Source organism: Erpetoichthys calabaricus, chromosome 6 (genome assembly GCF_900747795.2).
Source record: "Erpetoichthys calabaricus chromosome 6, fErpCal1.3, whole genome shotgun sequence".
In the NCBI taxonomy this organism is placed as follows: Eukaryota; Metazoa; Chordata; class Cladistia; order Polypteriformes; family Polypteridae; genus Erpetoichthys; species Erpetoichthys calabaricus.
The window spans coordinates 217,548,297-217,567,203 of NC_041399.2; the positions used below are offsets into that span (position 1 = coordinate 217,548,297).

The 18,907-nt window shown below is 46.5% G+C and overlaps 1 protein-coding gene across 3 annotated transcripts in view; it reads left to right on the plus strand.

Annotated features, from left to right (window-relative positions):
• Positions 1–18,907, plus strand: part of prkag2a (protein kinase, AMP-activated, gamma 2 non-catalytic subunit a) — a 98,092-nt gene that overhangs the window by 20,163 nt on the left and 59,022 nt on the right. For all 3 annotated transcript variants that reach the window (XM_028790830.2, XM_028790829.2, XM_028790828.2), the window contains exon 2: positions 15,726–15,797. In XM_028790830.2, the coding sequence (XP_028646663.2) occupies positions 15,726–15,797 (72 nt within the window). The remainder of the gene's footprint in view (positions 1–15,725; positions 15,798–18,907) is intronic.

The following is an 18,907-nucleotide window of genomic DNA, read 5'->3' on the forward strand; positions in this document are numbered from 1 at the left end:
AATGAATACAAGAATTGTGACGCTCTCCAAAGTGATTGTCCACATTACTGAGGGAGTGCTGAACCACGGCGAATTCACCGGGTAAAAGCCCCAGATTTGTGAACGCTCTTGTCGGTACTTGAGACTGAAGCAAGGTGTGCACCTGAAGAAGACACTCCACACTGGGGACTGTGATGGCGCTCCTCATTCAGCAGCTCTGCTGGGCCTCGTGGTGTTGTGACTGGAGGTGGCTCGAACGATCCGTCTATGCCTGCTTCTAGCTTGTGATCTCTGAGCTACTCCTGATGGTGATTTGCACCTGAGCCCGTGCCAGGGCCACTCTGGGGGCTGAGCTCTTTGTTTAATGTGCGGATGGCAGAGCTTGTTGAGGAATGACGTCCTAACTTCCACCTACAAGTCGAGTGCCTGGCAGGCATTTATTTAAAAAGCTGACAGAGTTGGAGCAGAGTGCCTCGTAATACATGCAGTGCACACAATGGCCAGATCTCCTGTTTAGTTTTCTTCTTTCAGCTCACAGGTTTGAGTCGAGATCACCAGCCGCCTCTCAGCCATCTGCTCACGGATGTCTCGGTGTCTCCAAGTCGGCTAACTCGTATCGACCTTCTGCATTAACTGACAAACAACTCAGCAGCTCAGCTCAAAACACCCAGGCTGAGCATAAATGAGTGCAGAAAGCAGACATGCCGTTGTCACTCTGTGGTCCAAGGGGCGGCAGAGGAGATCCTGGTTACTCGCTGGTCCATCTGCTGGCTGCTGTATTTTTAGAATTCGGCTGAGTGCCCCTTGCGATGGCCTGGCCTGGGTGAGCTCTAAACTGCTGAGTTGGCTTCTTCAAGCTGTGACCCTGACCTGCAGTAAGTGATAACCGTCTATTTTTTGCTGCTTGTTGTGTGAAAGATTTTACATTATTTCATGTCTGCTTCGGGCAGATGGTGGGGGGCTCTTGCCGACAGCAAGATGCCACCAGAAAGATTACTGTATTTCCCAGAGAGGCTGCACTTGATTGACATTCCTTTGGTTTTGTCCTACGTTGTTCACAGTAGGCTGCTGGCAGTAGTTAAAGTACAGGTTTCTGTAAGAATCGGAAATGGTAAAGGCTAATGTCACCTAAGATCATTAAGGTAAGCCACTGCAATCGATTGAATGATAAGCCGGGTTCTAGTAAGGCGTCAAATGTCCATTGATGCGCTGCCATTGGAAATGCTCTGTAAATTCAGCACTTGAAGAGCAGCATGGCAAGTAACTTTCCTGGGTCCCAGTTGTCACTCTCAGATTGTGTCTTCCCCAGAAATGCTGTCACATTTGTCATGTCCTCAACAGGCTGCTTTTTCCCATCACAACTGGCTCACTTATTGCAGGGATTCCCAGACTGACATCGGCACCTGGCTATTTAGTCTTTCCTGACTTTGCTTAATCTCACGGTGGTCTGTGACCCTGAGCTCTGCTTTTTGATGAGGACCTCCTCTGGGGTTGTTTTGCCCCATTGTCTGTTTTTGACTGTGTATAGGGATTTCAAGAAATGGATGTTTTAAAACTGAATAATTTGGGCCCAGCTGAATGCAATGGAGCTCTGCGTTTGGCTTATCATGAAAGCTGTGTGTTGCCAGAGATAACTAAAGTGAATTATGTAGATGTTCTTAAAGCCATTAAAACAAACAAAGGAAGACCTTGCACAAGGCAAACACTATAGGGGCATCTACAAGAAACACAAATGTGTGCTAATGGCACCAGTGCTCCGAGCCCCTGAAGTCTGTGACCAGCAGTGTCATAAAGATGCTTGTAAATAATTCAGTTGTCATGGCGGTGGAAACACTGCACTGGGTCAGAGAGCCGTCCTGTTCAATGATTGCGCGTGACCGGGCGCTGATCGGGAGTCGCCACATGACCAGTGCTGGCATCAAATTGTGACCGCAGTTTTCTCATCAAGGACTGAGTTACTAGCCTGAAGGGTATTTGCAGAGATTGTGATTTATCCATCCATTACAGAACGGTCTGTTCAGATCATTTGTTTGTGATAAAGCAAAGAACTCCATACTCGTTGCTCATTTGTAATTTTTCTTGCTGTTCTTACTCTCTGATGCTGCTAAGGTTGCAGGCAAGTCATGCAGCACATCTACAAGGCAATGTACAGGTTTGTTTCGGTAGATGGCTCCCAACACACTGGCTATCTAGAGGTGCTCTTGGAGAGAGACTTTTTTCAATGGAGTTCAGTGTCTCTTCTGTCTCCGGTGTCGTTGTGCGTCACATTCCTCTGTAAAACAGTCAGCTGTTTCGGATTTGTGCCACCCGAGTGTGAATGTGTGTGACCAAGTGCTCCACAGTGACATGGAGATTTGGCCTGGGCTGCTTCCTGCTTGGCACTCACTGTCACCAAATTCAGAACTCTGTGAACGTCACAGTCCCATATCCAGGCCTCTGCTGGCAAATTGGACAAAGCGCATAGCAAAGATGGATGAATTTCCATTATACATGCAAATGAACGTGTGTGCACCTTCACACCTGCATAATGAACGCAGTCCAAAACCAGTTTATTAAAATGTCTTGACGTGACAAATATAATTTCTCTTGCTAGCACTCTCTCCTTTAAAGATTTCTCATATGGAGAAGGAGAACAACTTGACTCAGGATGCTGAATCGTGCCGGTATGCTCATGGCAGTGTGACGGTCAGAACACAGGACAGTCGCAGAATGGTAAAGGCCTTATTCTTGTTGTTATTTTATTAAACTGCTTGTTTGGTGTCTGACTGACTTCAACATTTGGGGATCATTTCAAATACAGTCATATGAAAAACTCTGGGACCCCCTCTTGATTATTTGGATTTTTGTTTCTCATTGGCTGAGCTTCCTTTTAATATCTGACATGCCTTATGGAAACAGTCGGATTTCAGCAGTGACATGAAGTTTATTGGATTAACAGAAAATATGAAATATGCATCATCACAAAATTAGACCGGTGCATAAATGTGGGCAGAGATATGACATCAATACTTAGCTGAGCCTCCTTTTGTCCTCTAGACCCTAACCCTAACCCTATAGCCTCTGACGAGTGTCTGATTCTGGATGGAGGTCTTGTTCACCATTCTTCATACCAAATATCTCCAGTTCAGTTCAATTTGATGGACAGCCTGCTTCAGATCATCCCATAGATTGTTGATGATATTCAAGTCAGGGGACTGTGACGGCCATTCCAGAACATTCTACTTCTCCCTCTGCATGAATGCCTTTGTAGATTTCCAACTGTGTTTTGGGTCATTGTCTTGTTGTAATATCCAACCCCTGCATAAGTAACTTCAACTTTGTGACTGATGCTTGAAGATTATCCTGAAGAATTTGTTGATATCGGGTTCAATTCATGCGACCCTCGACTTTAACAAGGGCCCCAGTCCCTGAACTGGCCACACAGCCCCACAGCATGATGGAACTTCCACCAGATTTGACAGTAGGTAGCAGGTGTTTTTCTTGGAATGCGGTGTTCTTCTTCCGCCATGCAAAGCACTTCTTGTTCTGACCAAATAACTCCATTTGTGTCTCATCAGTCCAAAGCACTTTGTTCCCAAATGAATCTGGCTTGTCTAGATGAGCATTGGCATACAACAAGCGACTCTGTTTGTGGCGTGAGTGCAGAGAGGGCTTCTTTCTCATCACCCTGCAATACAGATGTTCTGGATTGTAGAGCGATGTACAGATACACCATCTGCAGTGAGATGTTCTTGCAGGTCTTTGGAGGTGATCTGTGGGTTGTCTGTCACCATTCTCTCAATCCTGCCTGTGCATATACCGCTCCTGTATTTTTCTTGGCCTGCCAGACCTGCTGGGTTTAACACCAACTGTGCCTGTGGCCTTCCATCTCCTGATTCCATTCTTTACAGTTACAGAAACTGACAGTTTAAACCTCTGAGATGGCTTTGTGTAGCCTTCACCTAAACCAGGAGACTCAACAATCTTTGTTTTCAGATCTTTGGAGAGTTGCTTTGAGGATCCCATGCTGTCTGTCGCTCTTCAGAAGAGAGTCAAAGGGAAGGAAGCACAACTTGTAATTGACCACCTTAAATCCCTTTATATCTCATGATTGGACTCAGCAGTCTATGAAGTTCAAGGGTTAACGAGCTCATCCTGCCAAGTCATCAGCATTGAGTAGTGACAGGCATTCAAATTGCCAATATGACCAGGGGACCCACATTTGTGCACAGCCAGTTTTTCACATTTGATTTAATTTCATACGACTAACTACTGCGTCACTAAAATCTTTGTTCAGAAGACCCCGCAGTACTCCTAGGTAATGACAGACGTACCGCTGTCTTCTTGTTTGTTGAAAGCCATTTGTTATGCAGGCTGAGAAGGGGTCCTAAACTTTTTCATATGACTGTAACCGAATGTACCTGATTTGTGTCAGTCTCCAAATACAACCCTAAATCGTCACGTCTGTACTAACGTTACGTATACACGGCACGTCACATTGCACCATGCTGCCCAGTGCACACTTCCTCGTCACTCTTTCCACCTTCAACAGCTCAGACTGGCTGTGCCTTTCCAATGCCTCGGGTCATCTTTTAAACAAGCTTTAAAGACCAGTCTGAGTAGGCAGCTAGGTGGACACTCGCCTGGACAGGCATTTGAAGGAGCAACGACAGAAATGCCTGTCGACACATTTTTACTGTCAACAGTAGTGATGTCAAATAATCATTTCAGTCCCAGCCTCATCCTTCATCTTCTGGCTGTCAGAAGCCTTTGTTAAATATTCCCATTTTAAACCATTAGTCCCCCTGTCTTTGCTGCCAGACTGCTCTTTGTTCAATATGGATGTAATCATGATGGCTTCCAGATCTGATTCAGGCAGGGCCGAGTCTTTTGAGATCTGCCTGGTGTCCTCTGTAAGACGTTTGTCTGCTTGGGCTTTCTTCCACAATGGTACATCATAAGCTAAGTGGCAACTGTAAATTGTCCATAGTGTGCTTGAGTATGGGAGGATGTGTCACATGATAGGCTGACATCTTATTCAGGCTTGATTTTTGCTTTGTGTTTTTTGGTTGTAGGGTTAGCTGCTGTCTCTTTACACAACCCCCTGTTGGAAAATGGATGGACATATTGGAGCAGATTGGTTGAAATGATCCATTTCAGCGTCTTATTAATACACCTACTAAACGGTTAAAGCCTGTCAGCGCAGAAGCCATCATTGCAGATACCCTAAGGACCCTAAGGGTTATCATGAAAGGAACCAATACTGACGTACAGAATGCCAGTCATTGTGTCTAGACCTGGAAAACACATCTACACTTGATTTTATTTATCGGCCATTGTTGTCACTTGTGTACAGCACAAATCTTTCTGAATTTCTATACTCGGAGCACATGTAGGTCAAGTGACACACTTGCGGTCACACAGCGTCATGCGTGCCAGTGGTATGGGGAGCAGTTGATCATCTTACCCACTAGTAGGCCACCCTAACCCTGAATTTCACTCGAAGGCACACATCATTCCTGGAAGAATAGCCAAATTAAACCAAGGAAAGGATTAAACATCTGATGGCCTCGTCCTGTAAAGGCCAGAGCTTTTGAGGGGTCCTGTGTTTGTCTGCTTTTCCCATTAGAGTTCCTCTTTCACTGAACTGATGGATCGTGTTGCTAGACCCTGGCAGTGGCTCGAATGCCCATCTGTTTGGTACAACTCATCATTTTCATACTAGAGCAGGGAAGCAACTCCTGGATTTGGGGGCAGAAATAGCATATGGACATGGAGCCGGCATCTGGGGCCAGAGGGACGCCAGCAGCCTCCTTATCTGTTCTACTCTCAAGTATCTGCTGCACCTGTCTGCTCACATTCCCAGGGGCCGTCTCTCTGTATTGAATAACTGACGGGCCGAATAGGCAGCAGTGCTCTGGGAAGTTGCTGTAGTGTGCCAAGGATTGTCAGTTTTATTTCCAGTGAGAGGAACGCCGTAGCACATCACCCTGCAGGTTGAGAACACACAACCAGGAAAAAGAAGAAGCAGATAGGGATGTAAAGCTTCCATCCACAAATCCCCCCCATGGTCTACAAAGTCCTTCCTTTTTGGAATGTTTGGCTCCAGTTGGGCGTAGGTACATTCTGGACTTCAGTTACTCGCAGCTTGGTAAGGCCTGTTTGTGTTGGGCACTCGGTAGGAAATGCAGGAGGAACCGGCTGAAGAGCATGGAGAACAAGTCAAGGAAAAGGCCTGCAAAGACACCATGGCTCATCCTGTCATCTCCACTGGAAACTGCACGTGGAGAGGCGAGCCTGAGAACGTGTTTGTGAGTACGCGCTGATTCTGGCAGGTGGCATGTCAGTTGTATTTGTGTCTGCATGACTGCTGGTTTTATAGCCAACGTGGCAGGGGCTCTCCTAGTACTGTTGGGCTCACGGCAGGGCAGAGGGGGACGCGTGTGTCTTAGTGTCCTGGTAAAACACCCTCCAGAGTGAGTGAACTGCACAACCAGCCTGACAGTTCCTGCCATAAATGTTAAAAGGTCCCTGCTGGCCTTTGACTTCATCACAGCCTGGTGTTTCTTTCCAGTCGCTTAATGCAGAAGCCATTTTTCAGTGAGTGCCTCATCATGGAGGAGATCTGGCTATCCTGGAGGCTCCGTAATTTCTTCTACCACAGAGAACGACTGCTACTCCTGTTCTTCACCCCCAGTAGGTTGACGGTGGTGTTTCCATGAGATAACTAACATGTAGGATTTATCAGCACAAGTTAATGGAAAGGTAAGAGTGTGGCTTTATTGGAGAAACTCGGAAGATGTGGAATACTTTGATAGATGGTGCTTAGTTTGACCCAAGAAGAAATAAAAATATTATGACAAACAATACGAGTGACCGCTTAAACACACACGGAATTACAAAAAAGAAGAAAGCAAACTGTTAACTTGGGTAAAGGTAAAAGAGCAGGCCCAGTAGGGCACGAAGAATGGGCACCACTAGCATTTTTTGACACACTTCTGCTGGATGAAAGTCCTCAGTGCGTCTGTGTGTGTGTGTGTGCGTGTGTGTGTCACAGGGAGGATGTGCCTTCAGTAGCACTCAGCCATCCCTGTTAAGGGTTCAGCTCAGAGCTGAGCAGGTGGATGAGCTTATGGATGATGGACCTTCTGTCAGGGAGGCTCAAGGACTGTGTGGGCACCACATGAACAGTGCAGACACCTCTGACTAGGAATATGACAGCAGGAGATTCTGCACTTGTGGGGTGCACTGATAAACGAGATGAGACTGGGGGGGGGGTGGCATCAAACACCCCCTCCCCTATGCCTGGTTACTATTCAGGGATTGGATTTGGCGGTAGTGCACAACTTCAGGTACTTGGGGGGTCCACATCAGTGTCCGGCTGGATTGCTCCAGAGAATGAAAGGGCAGAGCAGACCCTTTCTTATTAGGAGATGGCGCTCCTTGAGTGTGAACAGTGGCATCCTGTCCGTCTGTCTGTGATGAAGTGCAGCAGGGTCATGAAACACAGGAGCAGCTGACACCAGGATGGCCCAAGAATAAGAAATGCACAGGCTGAGTCAAAGTCCTCCCCTAAATCGCAGAATCTGAACGAGCAGGTCACTATCAAAAACTTGTGAGGTTGGAAATGAAATGAATTCATGATGCCAGGATTAGGGGTCAGTAACGATCGCAAACGTCTGGCACATGTACCCGCTACTCAGGGTGACGTAACAGGAAGAGCAACAAAGCGATATTTTTGGCAAATAAAATAACAGATTGAAGTTGGCATTAGCAGACTCCTCAGAAGGTCAGCCTTGCAGCAGTAAACTGAAGGACCTTGACGGACTTGGCATATCTCGAAGGTCAACAGGACCAGTAACATACATGTTTGTTCTCTGAGCGTGTAGACATTGGACTTCCTTCACTTTATCATTTTGCCTTCATTTCCGTTTAAATGTTTAGTTAACAATTTATTTTTTAATTTACCAAATGCTTTAATTTATGTAGATTTGCGTATCCCAGTGATGTAGTGGTGCAGCAGCGTTCAGTGCTGCCGCCTGGCATTGCATTTGAATCCCACTGCCAGCCTTTGTCTGTGTGGACTTTGCATGTCCTCGCCGTCTCTGTGTGCCTTTATCTCTCGGTACATGTGTGAGTTTTAATGCCACATCCCAGAGACACGGCTGTTAATTGCCGATTCCATTTGGCGCCGTGTGATAGCCTGGTGCCCTCTCCATGGTTGGTTCCTGCCCAGATAGGCTCTGACCCCCATGGTTATGAGCGGCTGTTGTTTTTTATTTTAGGTCACAATGTCATTTCCGTCTTAAAGATTGTGTGTGGAGACATTTGGGCATCTTGGTGTTTTTTTGTGTTTTTTTTTGACTCTCATTCTGCGGTGATCACCATGTCAAGGCAAGTCAGATAACTCACAGCATCATGGAAGAGCGAAGGCTTTTATGGTCAGCACTGAGCTGGTCCAGTGGCTGCATCTCGCATGTCTGCAGTGCTACTTGGTGGCCCTCCTGAAGTGCTCCACAAAGCCACCAGTGAGGGCCTTCGTCACCCCTCCGACTTCAAGTTGACTAACTTGAAACAGCAAACGCCATGTACGAAAAATCAGGAAAAATGGAAGGAAGAAAAGGAGATGGTAAGCAAAAGACAACTGCAATGTTTCTTTGTAGAACACATTTTATACCAAACAGAGTACTTTACAACAAGTTAAAGAATTACAAGAATGAAGAAGATAAATCAGTAAAAATAAATATGCATACAAACTAACAGACAAATGATAAGAGTATTAAAAAGACAAGCAGGACAAACACGACCACAACCTGCAGGAATCTCGGTGAGGAACATCATGGAGATGCACCAACAACAACAACGCGTTTTCATACACCGGATGGAGCTCAAGATACCATGCAAAGGGTCAAAGAAATAGTTACAAGCAAAGAAGAATAAATTAAATTAGGTAGGAAGAATAATGAATAAGTAATAAAGCTCAACCGGTGTAAGCCTACATAACGTCTCTCTGTTATAATAAAAAAATCCTGGGACGACACGAGACTTTTTCAGAGAGATTGTCATCTCGCAGGACCTGAAAGTCTTTGTGCCAAGAGATTTAACCAGGGAAATAAAAGATAAAGAGTAGTTGACAAAGTAAAACATCGTAACGAATTCAGAAACACTGGCACGATACACGTGCAGCACAAGTTGGAGATAATGGAAGTACAAACATTCAAAAGTCTGAAAAAAAATGATAGTAAAGATCACATGAGCGCCAAGAAACGGAAATTATTACTTGGAAGAGCGAAAAGAGATTGAATATATTGTTCAGATTTAAACTTTAAGTCAGAGACTTGTAGATCGTCTAATTTGTGTTGCCATCGGGGTATTTCTTCCCAATGAAGAGGCGTATCCGCGAGAATTAAAAGATTTTGTTGTTTGGTGAAAGTGAAATCCACACACGCGAGTGGCAGAGACGTGAAGTGGCTGGTGCATAGCGCAGGCCGGGGAGAAGGCCCCTCGTATATATAACATTAATCATTAGTAGAAAAGTAGAGTCTTTATATATAATATTGTACTTGAAGTCTGTGACGAGGAGTCCAAAGAGAAGGTCAGAAAAAGAAAACAAAAGTAAACCTGCGGCTTGAAAAGATGCCACTGATCATGTTACCTAACATAAATGCTTTGGCGTTGTTCCTCATTGTTTTATAGACTGAGCATTCGATGCAGTGGGTCTTGTGGACAGCCAGGGGACCCACCATGAATTGAACATCTCAGGACAAGACTTTGATGAGGTGGTGGCCACCACAGAGAAGTGTACAGATTTAGTAAAGACTGCAAGGAAATGAAAAATATAATAATTCTATACATGAATAGTCTAATAGAAGTTCAGGTAGGTAGGACTTTTAAATGTTCCACGGTGTTAGTCTGGCGTATCTCTTATCAGTAAAGCATTGTACCCGATACCAAAAAGCACATTCCAGATTTTTTGTGCATAACAGCTAAAGTCCGCCTCATCACTCCATTTATGCTTAGCTCTTAGAATAATAACGAGAGCACCATTAGAGGATCTAAGGTTATGACTTGAAGTGTAGGGGGACAGACACTCCAAAATGTAGCATTTAAAGCTTTATATACCATTAGTGATATTTTAGAGTCCATCCTAAAGGACACGGTTAGCCATTGTAATGATGCCAGGACTGGTGTGATGTACTCCGGTTTTCTATTTCTGGTTAAGATTTTTGGAGCTGCATTCTGAGCTCAGTCAGTTGATGTCTATCTTAGGTAGTCAATCAATCAGTTGATCAACTTTATTTAAAGTGCAGAATCGCCAAGCAGCGTGGTCCCAATACACTGTACAAATACAAGGAATACATGGCACAAGGTATAGAAGTAGGCAAATAGAAATTAAGCAAAATCAGTGTTGAATTAATAACAAACTGAAACGAAAAGCCATTAAAACAGCAAGGTAAGGTATGTCAGCGGGTAATAAAAACAAATATTTAAGGGGATGCTTCAGAGATGACAGATGTGACTGAATTGTAGGGCAGGTAGAAGTGAAGCGAGTAAAGGGAGGTTTTCAGTCTCGGTTTGACTTCTCTTATACAAAATGGAAAGCCATTCCAACGATAAGGTGCATGCTCGCCAAATGCCCGCTGACCAGCTGATTTTTTTCTTAACTGGTGGATTGACCAGCATTGAGAGAGTGAAGAGGACATACTGGACTGTAATTGGCTCAACTGAGTAAAGTGCAGCAAGTCTGCGCCAGGCCTTGTGTGTTATAAGAAGAACTTCTTTCTAGATGGCTCCTGCTTGTGTACTGGTAACCAGTGTAGAGAAGCTAGGATGGGTGTCCTGTGATGAAACGGTTTTGTTTTTGTCCGAATTCTAGCTGCAGCATTCTGAAGCAGCTGGAGACGTCTAGTAGCACAACTAGGAAGACTGGAGAAAAGGGCATTACAGCAGTCCAGCCAAAAGAAAGAAGTGCATGGGTGAATGTTTCAGCATCACGCCAAGACAGAATAGATTGAATTCTTGCAATATTACTAAGATGAAAAACACGCTGTCTTGGTAAACAGCCTGATATGCGACTGGAAAGTGAGATGAGTAGACCAGTTAGGAGTGCATTACAGTAAACCAGTTGACAGAAAACAAAAGCACCAGTTCATGTGTCAGCATCTTGCAATGTTGTAAGAGGTTCCTTAAATGAAAACCTGCAGTTCTAGTAGTCTGGTTTACGTGTCAGAGTCCTGTGATTACACCTAAATTCTTTACCTTCATCTTGACGTTTAATGCTAAGGGTTCAAATTTATTTCTATGCCCTTCACTGTTTCAGTTTTTGCCAACCACTAGGATTTCAGTTTCTTCCTTATTTAGCTTTAGAAAATGACAATTCACATCTGACTACTGTGGCCTATCATGTCAAGGCAAGTGGCTTAATTGTCATACCAGTCATACGCCATCTTGCAGCACGCAGTAGCACAAAGTTACGTTAACCCAGGACTACCGCGGGGCAACATTTACATGAACATGGCTGAAGAATTATGACACACTCTGACTTAAATTAGTAACTAACTAAATAATAATAGTTATAAATAAATTGATAACAACAACAGTAGTAACAAATACAGTAATCCCTCCTCCATCGCGGGGGTTGCGTTCCAGAGCCACCCGCGAAATAAGAAAATCCGCGAAGTAGAAACCATATATTTATATGGTTATTTTTATATTGTCATGCTTGGGTCACAGATTTGCGCAGAAACACAGGAGGTTGTAGAGAGATAGGAACGTTATTCAAACATTGCAAACAAACATTTGTCTCTTTTTCAAAAGTTTAAACTGTGCTCCATGACAAGACAGAGATGACAGTTCAGTCTCACAATTAAAAGAATGCAAACATATCTTCCTCTTCAAAGGAGCAAATAAATCAATAGGGCTGTTTGGCTTGTTAGTATGCGAAGCACCGCGGCACAAAGCTGTTGAAGGCGGCAGCTCACACCCCCTCCGTCAGGAGCAGAGAAAGACAGATAAAAAAATCAATACGTGCCCTTTGAGCTTTTAAGTATGCGAAGCACCGTGCAGCATACTTAAAAGCTGCACACAGAAGGTAGCAACGTGAAGATAATCTTTCAACATTTTTAGACGAGCGTCCGTATCGTCTAGGTGTGCGAACAGCCCCCCTGCTCACACCCCCTACGTCAGGATCACAGATAGTCAGCGCAAGAGACAGAGAAAGAAAAGTAAGCTGGGTAGCTACTCAGCCATCTGCCAATAGCGTCCCTTGTATGAAATCAACTGGGCAAACCAACTGAGGAAGCATGTACCAGAAATTAAAAGACCCATTGTCCGCAGAAACCCGCGAAGCAGCGAAAAATCCGCGATATATAATTAAATATGCTTACATATAAAATCCGCGATGGAGTGAAGCCGCGAAGCGCGATATAGCGAGGGATTACTGTATAAAAAAGGAGCAGATCTGAGGACGGGGGGCAGCACAGAGTTCAGACTCCAGACCGCCAACGGGCAGAAGCTGGTGCAGAACTTGGCAGGACTTCTTCAGATGCTACAGTGCCTACTGCTAGATGGACGTGGGACAAAGAGAACGTCAGAGGGCTTCCTTCTCAATGCTGCAGGCTTTGATGCGTCCCTTTATAAAGATGGCTTTAACGGAGTCCCAGTGATCTTTTCTGCGGTGGGACATTGGAGTTCCCCAACCAGACAGCGATACAGCTGGTCAGAACGTTCCCAATGGTGACCCTGTAGAATGTAGAGAGGTGGGTTTGCCGCTGAAGGAAGAGGAGACGTTGCTGCATTGTCGTGGCTATGGCTGCATCAAATGCTGTGCTCAGGTCTACGAGATCGAGAACATATCTGTGGCCATCTTCCAGTGCAGTTTCTGTGCTATGATTTGTTCTAAAACCTGACTGAACTTACCAAACATAAAATATTTGTTCAAGTATTCGTTTAACTGCTGAAAAGCTGCTTTTCCACCATTTAACTCAAAAAGGCAGGTTAGCAATCAATGGGAAATTATCAAAGACTGAGACCAGGAGAATGCAGACATCTCGCTGCCCTCCAATCTTCACACAAAAGGCGCAATCTCGGCCACCACCACAGTGACAAAACAGTAAGAGCAGAACTAGCAATAATATAATATCAAGTAATAAAATAAATAAAGTGCCCGACAAATGCTGCCAGTGCCTTTCTGCACCACACTCCGCTCATGTGTAACTTTGTGCTCTTCTGTCCACTAGGGGGCCACACTGCCCAGTATAGATTTGTGGGCGTAGAGGGTGGCACTGATTCAAGATGGCAGCACAGGCAGCTCCCAGAAATGCATAAAGCAGTGCCACAGTGGCCTTGACCACCCAGTAAGGCCCATAAATCAGGCACAGACCATTTAACCCTTGCTAGCTATGGCACTGCTTGATGGGATCCAGTAAGGGGGCCAAACATATCGGGGTTAAGGCACTCCTGGAGCACCAAGGTGAAAATCTCCCATATTTATACCAGGGCAGTGGTGATGGTGGGCATCCTGGACAGGCTACTGTTCCTTACAGGCTTTTCAGTAGGATTCTGTGTGAGATGGCAGCTCATCTCTCTGTCTCGATGCTTTATGTGGAGAAGATGGCTGCATGACTGAGCTGACCGGTAACGAAGGTGTGAGCGTCATGTACCGTGTATCTCCTGTGTGTGTGAGCCTGTGCCTTGCTTGTCCTGCCAGTGGTCTCCCATTAGCACCTGCTACAGGTCCTTGTGTCACTGCTGGTCCGCCTGATTCTGTGACACGTGTGCCTCTTCACCCTCTTCCTGTCACTTCCGATTGAATGAAGCTGACTTTGTGGCATGCTTGTCTCTCGTTTTTTGTACTTTGGCTCTCTGACCGAACTCACGTGAGTGAGCCACTAGAGTGCGGCCGATCGGGTTGACTGAAGCGCTGCTCACAAACGCGCGCCGTTCCTTCTCTAATGCTATTTTCTTTTCGGAGTATGGAAGTCATTTTAACAGTGAGCCCAAAAGGAACATGAGTGTCACTTGGGGTAGCTCAAGGATGTGATGTAGTGTCCCACGGGTGATTGGAGGCCCACTGGCATCCACCATGTTGAACGAGAGGCTGCTTGATGAGCTGCTCCTTATCGTTCTTGTGAGTTCATTTCTTGTTTTTCTCGTTCGGCTGGCATTTTCATGCTCCACTGAGTGCTGGCGCCTCTCTACAAATGCTAACCGTGGAGGCACATGTGGGGTCACAGAGGTCACTTCTGTAATGTCATCAGTCTCATGTCATCATGTGTACAAAATCCATTCAAGTTCTTGCTTTCATATGCTAATCAACAAGCCACACATTACCACTCTGTGGTGCCAGGATTAGTGGGTACAGTTGAACTGGCATCAAAACTTTTCCTCCTTACCTGTAAAGTCTCTGGTCTGACTGAATCTCTCCAGTTGGCTGTGGTCGGAGTGGCATGAGAAGCCCCATTCAAGTTGAGCTGGTGGCAGTATGGAGAGTCTTGGGTATCCCCATGTGCTGTGAATGGACCAGGGCTTGGGCCTGCCCAGCGGGTAGTAGCCAAGGCCTAGTTTCTGTTTGTATCCTGAGCTGGTAGGAGTCCACCAAACAGGCAGGCTGGGCACTTGAGGCTTTCTCTGCTTGTCTAATTCTATGAAGATGAGCTTACCAGTGTCTGTCGCCTGGTAGACATCAATAAAGGCTGGCTGGTTGGCAAGTGTCTTCCACTGCCACAGAAAGGGGACGCTGTGTGTGGCGACAGCCACGATGGGGTCTCACTTACACCTTGTTTGGTGCCTTTTGCCTTGTTTCCATGGAAACTTTGTACACGGGCAGAAGCTGAAATAGGAAGCTGACTGTCCAACATACAGCCTGGCTGGGGTAACTTCTCAATACTGTTATCCCCATAGTGGCACATTTTCCTCCCACAGCAAAAGTTCCTATCTCAAGCTGACTAATGTGAGCGGCATCTGAGCCGGGCATTATACCCGCTTTGTACCTTGTGTAGCATAAAGACTGGCCGCTCTTTAAAACACCTTGATGGCACTCACAGTGAAACGCACGTTAAGGGTGAGCAGCTATGCAGCCATTTTCTGGTGATACTCTCAGTGAAAGAACAGAACGAGAGGAGACCACTCAGTCCATCTGATGCTCGTTTGTTTAGCGACTTTCTCATGCATGTCTTAACTATTTGAGTCATGCTGTGCCCATATGGGTGCGGTTCTCGGTTTGGCTCATTAAAAGCTGGAGATCACATATTGGGCTGTGTGGCTGAAGTATCCAAACTTTGTGCAGGAGTAACACTGAGTGGCACCGTGCTCAGTATTCCACTTTGTGATGTGGCTGGTGCTCCTGGCATGACCGTCAAATTGGTGCTTTGTTTACTGCTTGGATGTGTTTATTTCAGATCCGTGGTCTTTGTCCTGTTGACCTGCAGAAGCAGAGCAGTCTTCCAGATTTCCAGCAGGTCTCACGCAATTGTGTTCACTTAGAAATGTGTGTCATAAAGTCTCCTATTCTGTGTTGGATCTCTGTCCAGCACTGGCAGTGCCCGCGAGAAACCAGCTGGCATCAGCAAGCAGGGTGATAAGGCAAGAGCAAAGTCTTTACTCATTAAATCTCTGTGGAAATCTGTAGCTTTATGCTTCTCATTCGTCCTCGTCAGGTCCAAAGGTGGCATGGCGGTACGTACGTCTCTTCAGAGGGATGGCAGGACTGAACATACAGCTGCCTCGTGTCCTCTGTTCTTCTGATTGTATGTTTTCTTGTTCTGCAGGACCTCAGCTCATTCGCAATGCCGTTCCTGGATGGGGATCTCGAGAGCTCGGACAAAGATGGTGCCAGGAAGGTAAAAACCGGTTCCCTGTTTTCATTTGTCTAGGTGGTCTTGAGAAGAAGCTGTGGGAGCAGCACACCGAACCCACCACCCAAGCGCATAGTGAGCCAGTGGGGGTGTACTGCCTGTGGGACCCCTGTGCCCCTAGCATTGTTCTTGGCTAAGTTTGGGTCATTTGGATGTGGGTGGCCAGGAGAGTTACAGGGCGGAGGAGAGAAGGAGCTCACAGGTGGAAGTTCATGTCACACACCATATCATACGGGGGGGAGTCTTACTGGTTTGTATAGCGCCTCTTACCAAGTGCGGGCTCAGAGTGCTGCAAGAAAATCACAAGTAAAATACAAAATTCCTACGTCACTGACTACATGACACAAATTAGTCTAAACAGGCGTAAAGCTGATGGACGGGACAGGATCCCAGGACTGTTAGACTATTCATGGTTCTGTTGAAATCTGACCATCAGTGGGGAAACTGGGGGGGTGGACTGGTGCCAGGAGGGTACATCATTAGCACCTTCGCCTTGTCCTCTCTTGTGGCACACACTGTTTCTCGACTGGCAGTTCTGCCATCTACAAAGTAGGTCATTGTGGCTGCTGCAGTATGGGGTGTGATGGTCCGTGTTTCCAGCTATAACTCGGCTTGTCTTGCCTAAGCCAGTGGGCTGAAACCAACACTCCTGCTGCCATCTGTGACCACTGGCCCCGCTCTTTACTATTCCAGCTACGGTCAGACCCCTTGTGTGACCAGCCAAGTGTTGTCAGTCAAGATCGCATGTCCGACTGCCCTCCATGGTACAGCCATGGTTACACCACCTGGCTCGGCCAGTAGGTCAGCCTTTAGTTGATGTGGTGCCCTCAATAGCATGCGCTGTGACGTTTTGTATCAAACCTCCGGGGCTGTCATTACAGCAAAATGACGTCTGCAGTCCTGCCAGGCACAATTGAGACTCCTTCTGACTAAGGCACCTTACGGGTCACACGTGGCAGTTCTGGGTCGACCTGCCAAGGGCTGTGGGGTGCCAGGGTCAGGTCAGGTGAGGTGAGGGTAGGAAGGCCAGTGTCCAAAATCAGCATGTGTCTAAAGGTTGCTTTTTACTTGATGTGTCCGCATGGTGAAAATGACGTCACACTCGGAGACATGCGTGGCGAAAACAGCGCTGGCATTAATCACAGAACGTTTTCTAACTATGCAGCAAGGTGGATGTGCCGCCATGTATCCAAAATGGAGATTTTCAAGGAGAAAGAAGAACAGGTCATCAAAACACAAGGAAGACCTGCAAAAACATCTGAAATGCATCTGCTCATTATGTAGGCAAGAATATTACACTCGCCCTTCCTTCGCTGCTTTTGGCCAATCCACCTTTCACATCCTCTGCTGTGACATTGTTAGCCATGTGACATTGACCAAACACTGTCACCCACTGACTAGAACGGGCCACCACAAGTTGTGATGGTGTGGGTTGGCTCCGTGCTCTCACTCCTGTTTAGGAGCCCACCTGCACCGTCACATTTGGTGGCAGCGGTGGGATGAGCCGAGGCAGTGAGGCACAAAGAACAGGAGGACAAACAGCAAGTGGGTATGGTGCCAGACTTTTAAAGAACCCAAGCCAGAGGAGGACATCTTAACTTTTCGTAGACTTTACTGCTGAATTTAATTGTCATTGTAAAGTTCTTACTCTTTTTATGGCTTGTTTTTACAAGGAGGGCTTGGGTTTTGTTTTAGGGAAGGATTTGGTTTTAGTGCAGTGTAGGGCATGCCATGGACCTGGGCCACCAGTTGCACTGGTTGAGAGAAGCTTGGAGATCTTCCCATGCAACTGGGGGCCTTGTGCAGGGAGGTATGTGATAGGTGGACCGTGGATTGTAAATAAATAATTGTGGCCGCGACGTGCAGGCTCCATTCGAGGGGTGGGTGGGTGTGTGTGCGTGATCTCGCTCCGCTCCGGGATGATTGAGGATGCACAGGCAAGTGTGAGTGTCAATCAGGTGCCTCATTATTGCCGCGGAGAAAGCCTCATCTTACACCTGCGCCCCATTAGAGGAGCCTGCATGACACAGAAGAGACAAACAGAAAAAGGACAGAGACGGCAGAAACAGAGCCACGGGAACAGCACTGGGTGGAGAGGTAGGACCAGCCGACGTGTAAGAGGCAGTACGGTCGCTGGCCCCATGAAGGATCAGCACTCTAGAGGCGAAGTGCCCGCCAGGGGAGCGAGAACGATGACGGGAGGGGAACCGGCCCGAAACAGTGTGGCCGATGCTGTTTGAGGTATCTAAGACGCCGGCCAGGTGGTGAGGACAGCAGCTGTGGGTGAGCCGGGGAGATGAAGATCCAGGCCTAACTATCTATGACCTCTCATTGCAGCATGGCCTAGTTGTGAGTAAAGCACACTAAAATTAGGCGTGTGAACAGAAATCACACTGAAGAGCAAGACCTGTACAAAGACGTCAACCTTCATGGCAGCGCTCTTTGGAGGGGTGCGAGACCAGAAGCGCCTTGTTGACTGCTATGACTTTGGCCTTTCAGATGGTCTGACTGGCATTCAGCAGCCCACAGTGCATGATGGGGCAGAAATTGCTTGAACTGTTGGCACCAGCGGTCACCCTGTGACCTCCGTAGACTTGGTGCTCATGGCGGCCGTGATTTAGAACTAGCCTGATGCTCTGTGGACCTGCTGCGAGCGAAGTGGTCTACGGTAGTAAGTGCGGAGACGTGGCATTGTTTCACCAAAGTCAGCTGACACATGATACCTGCTTGAGCTGGACAGATTGCGTTGCCCTTGTGTCCGATGTTCTCTGCCATGCCATGTGACAATCAAAGCTTGATGCTTCCCATCTGTTGCTTTCAAGAATAAAGGCGTAAGAAAAAGTTTAGACGGACCCATCAGATCTCAGGCTCATCACAGCAGCAGGGGTTGAGAGGAGTCCATCACAGAGATGTGATATCGGTAAAACAGAAAGCATAAAAGCAGCAGGCAGACATGAGTGAAATGGGTTCTGTCATTGGTGATGTCAAGATGGCAGCCATGTGAAACAGCACCACAGCTTACCAACAAGAAGGAGGCTTGGCCCATCCTAATTAAATGCCTTAATCATTGAAAAGGCAATATGCAGAGACCACTC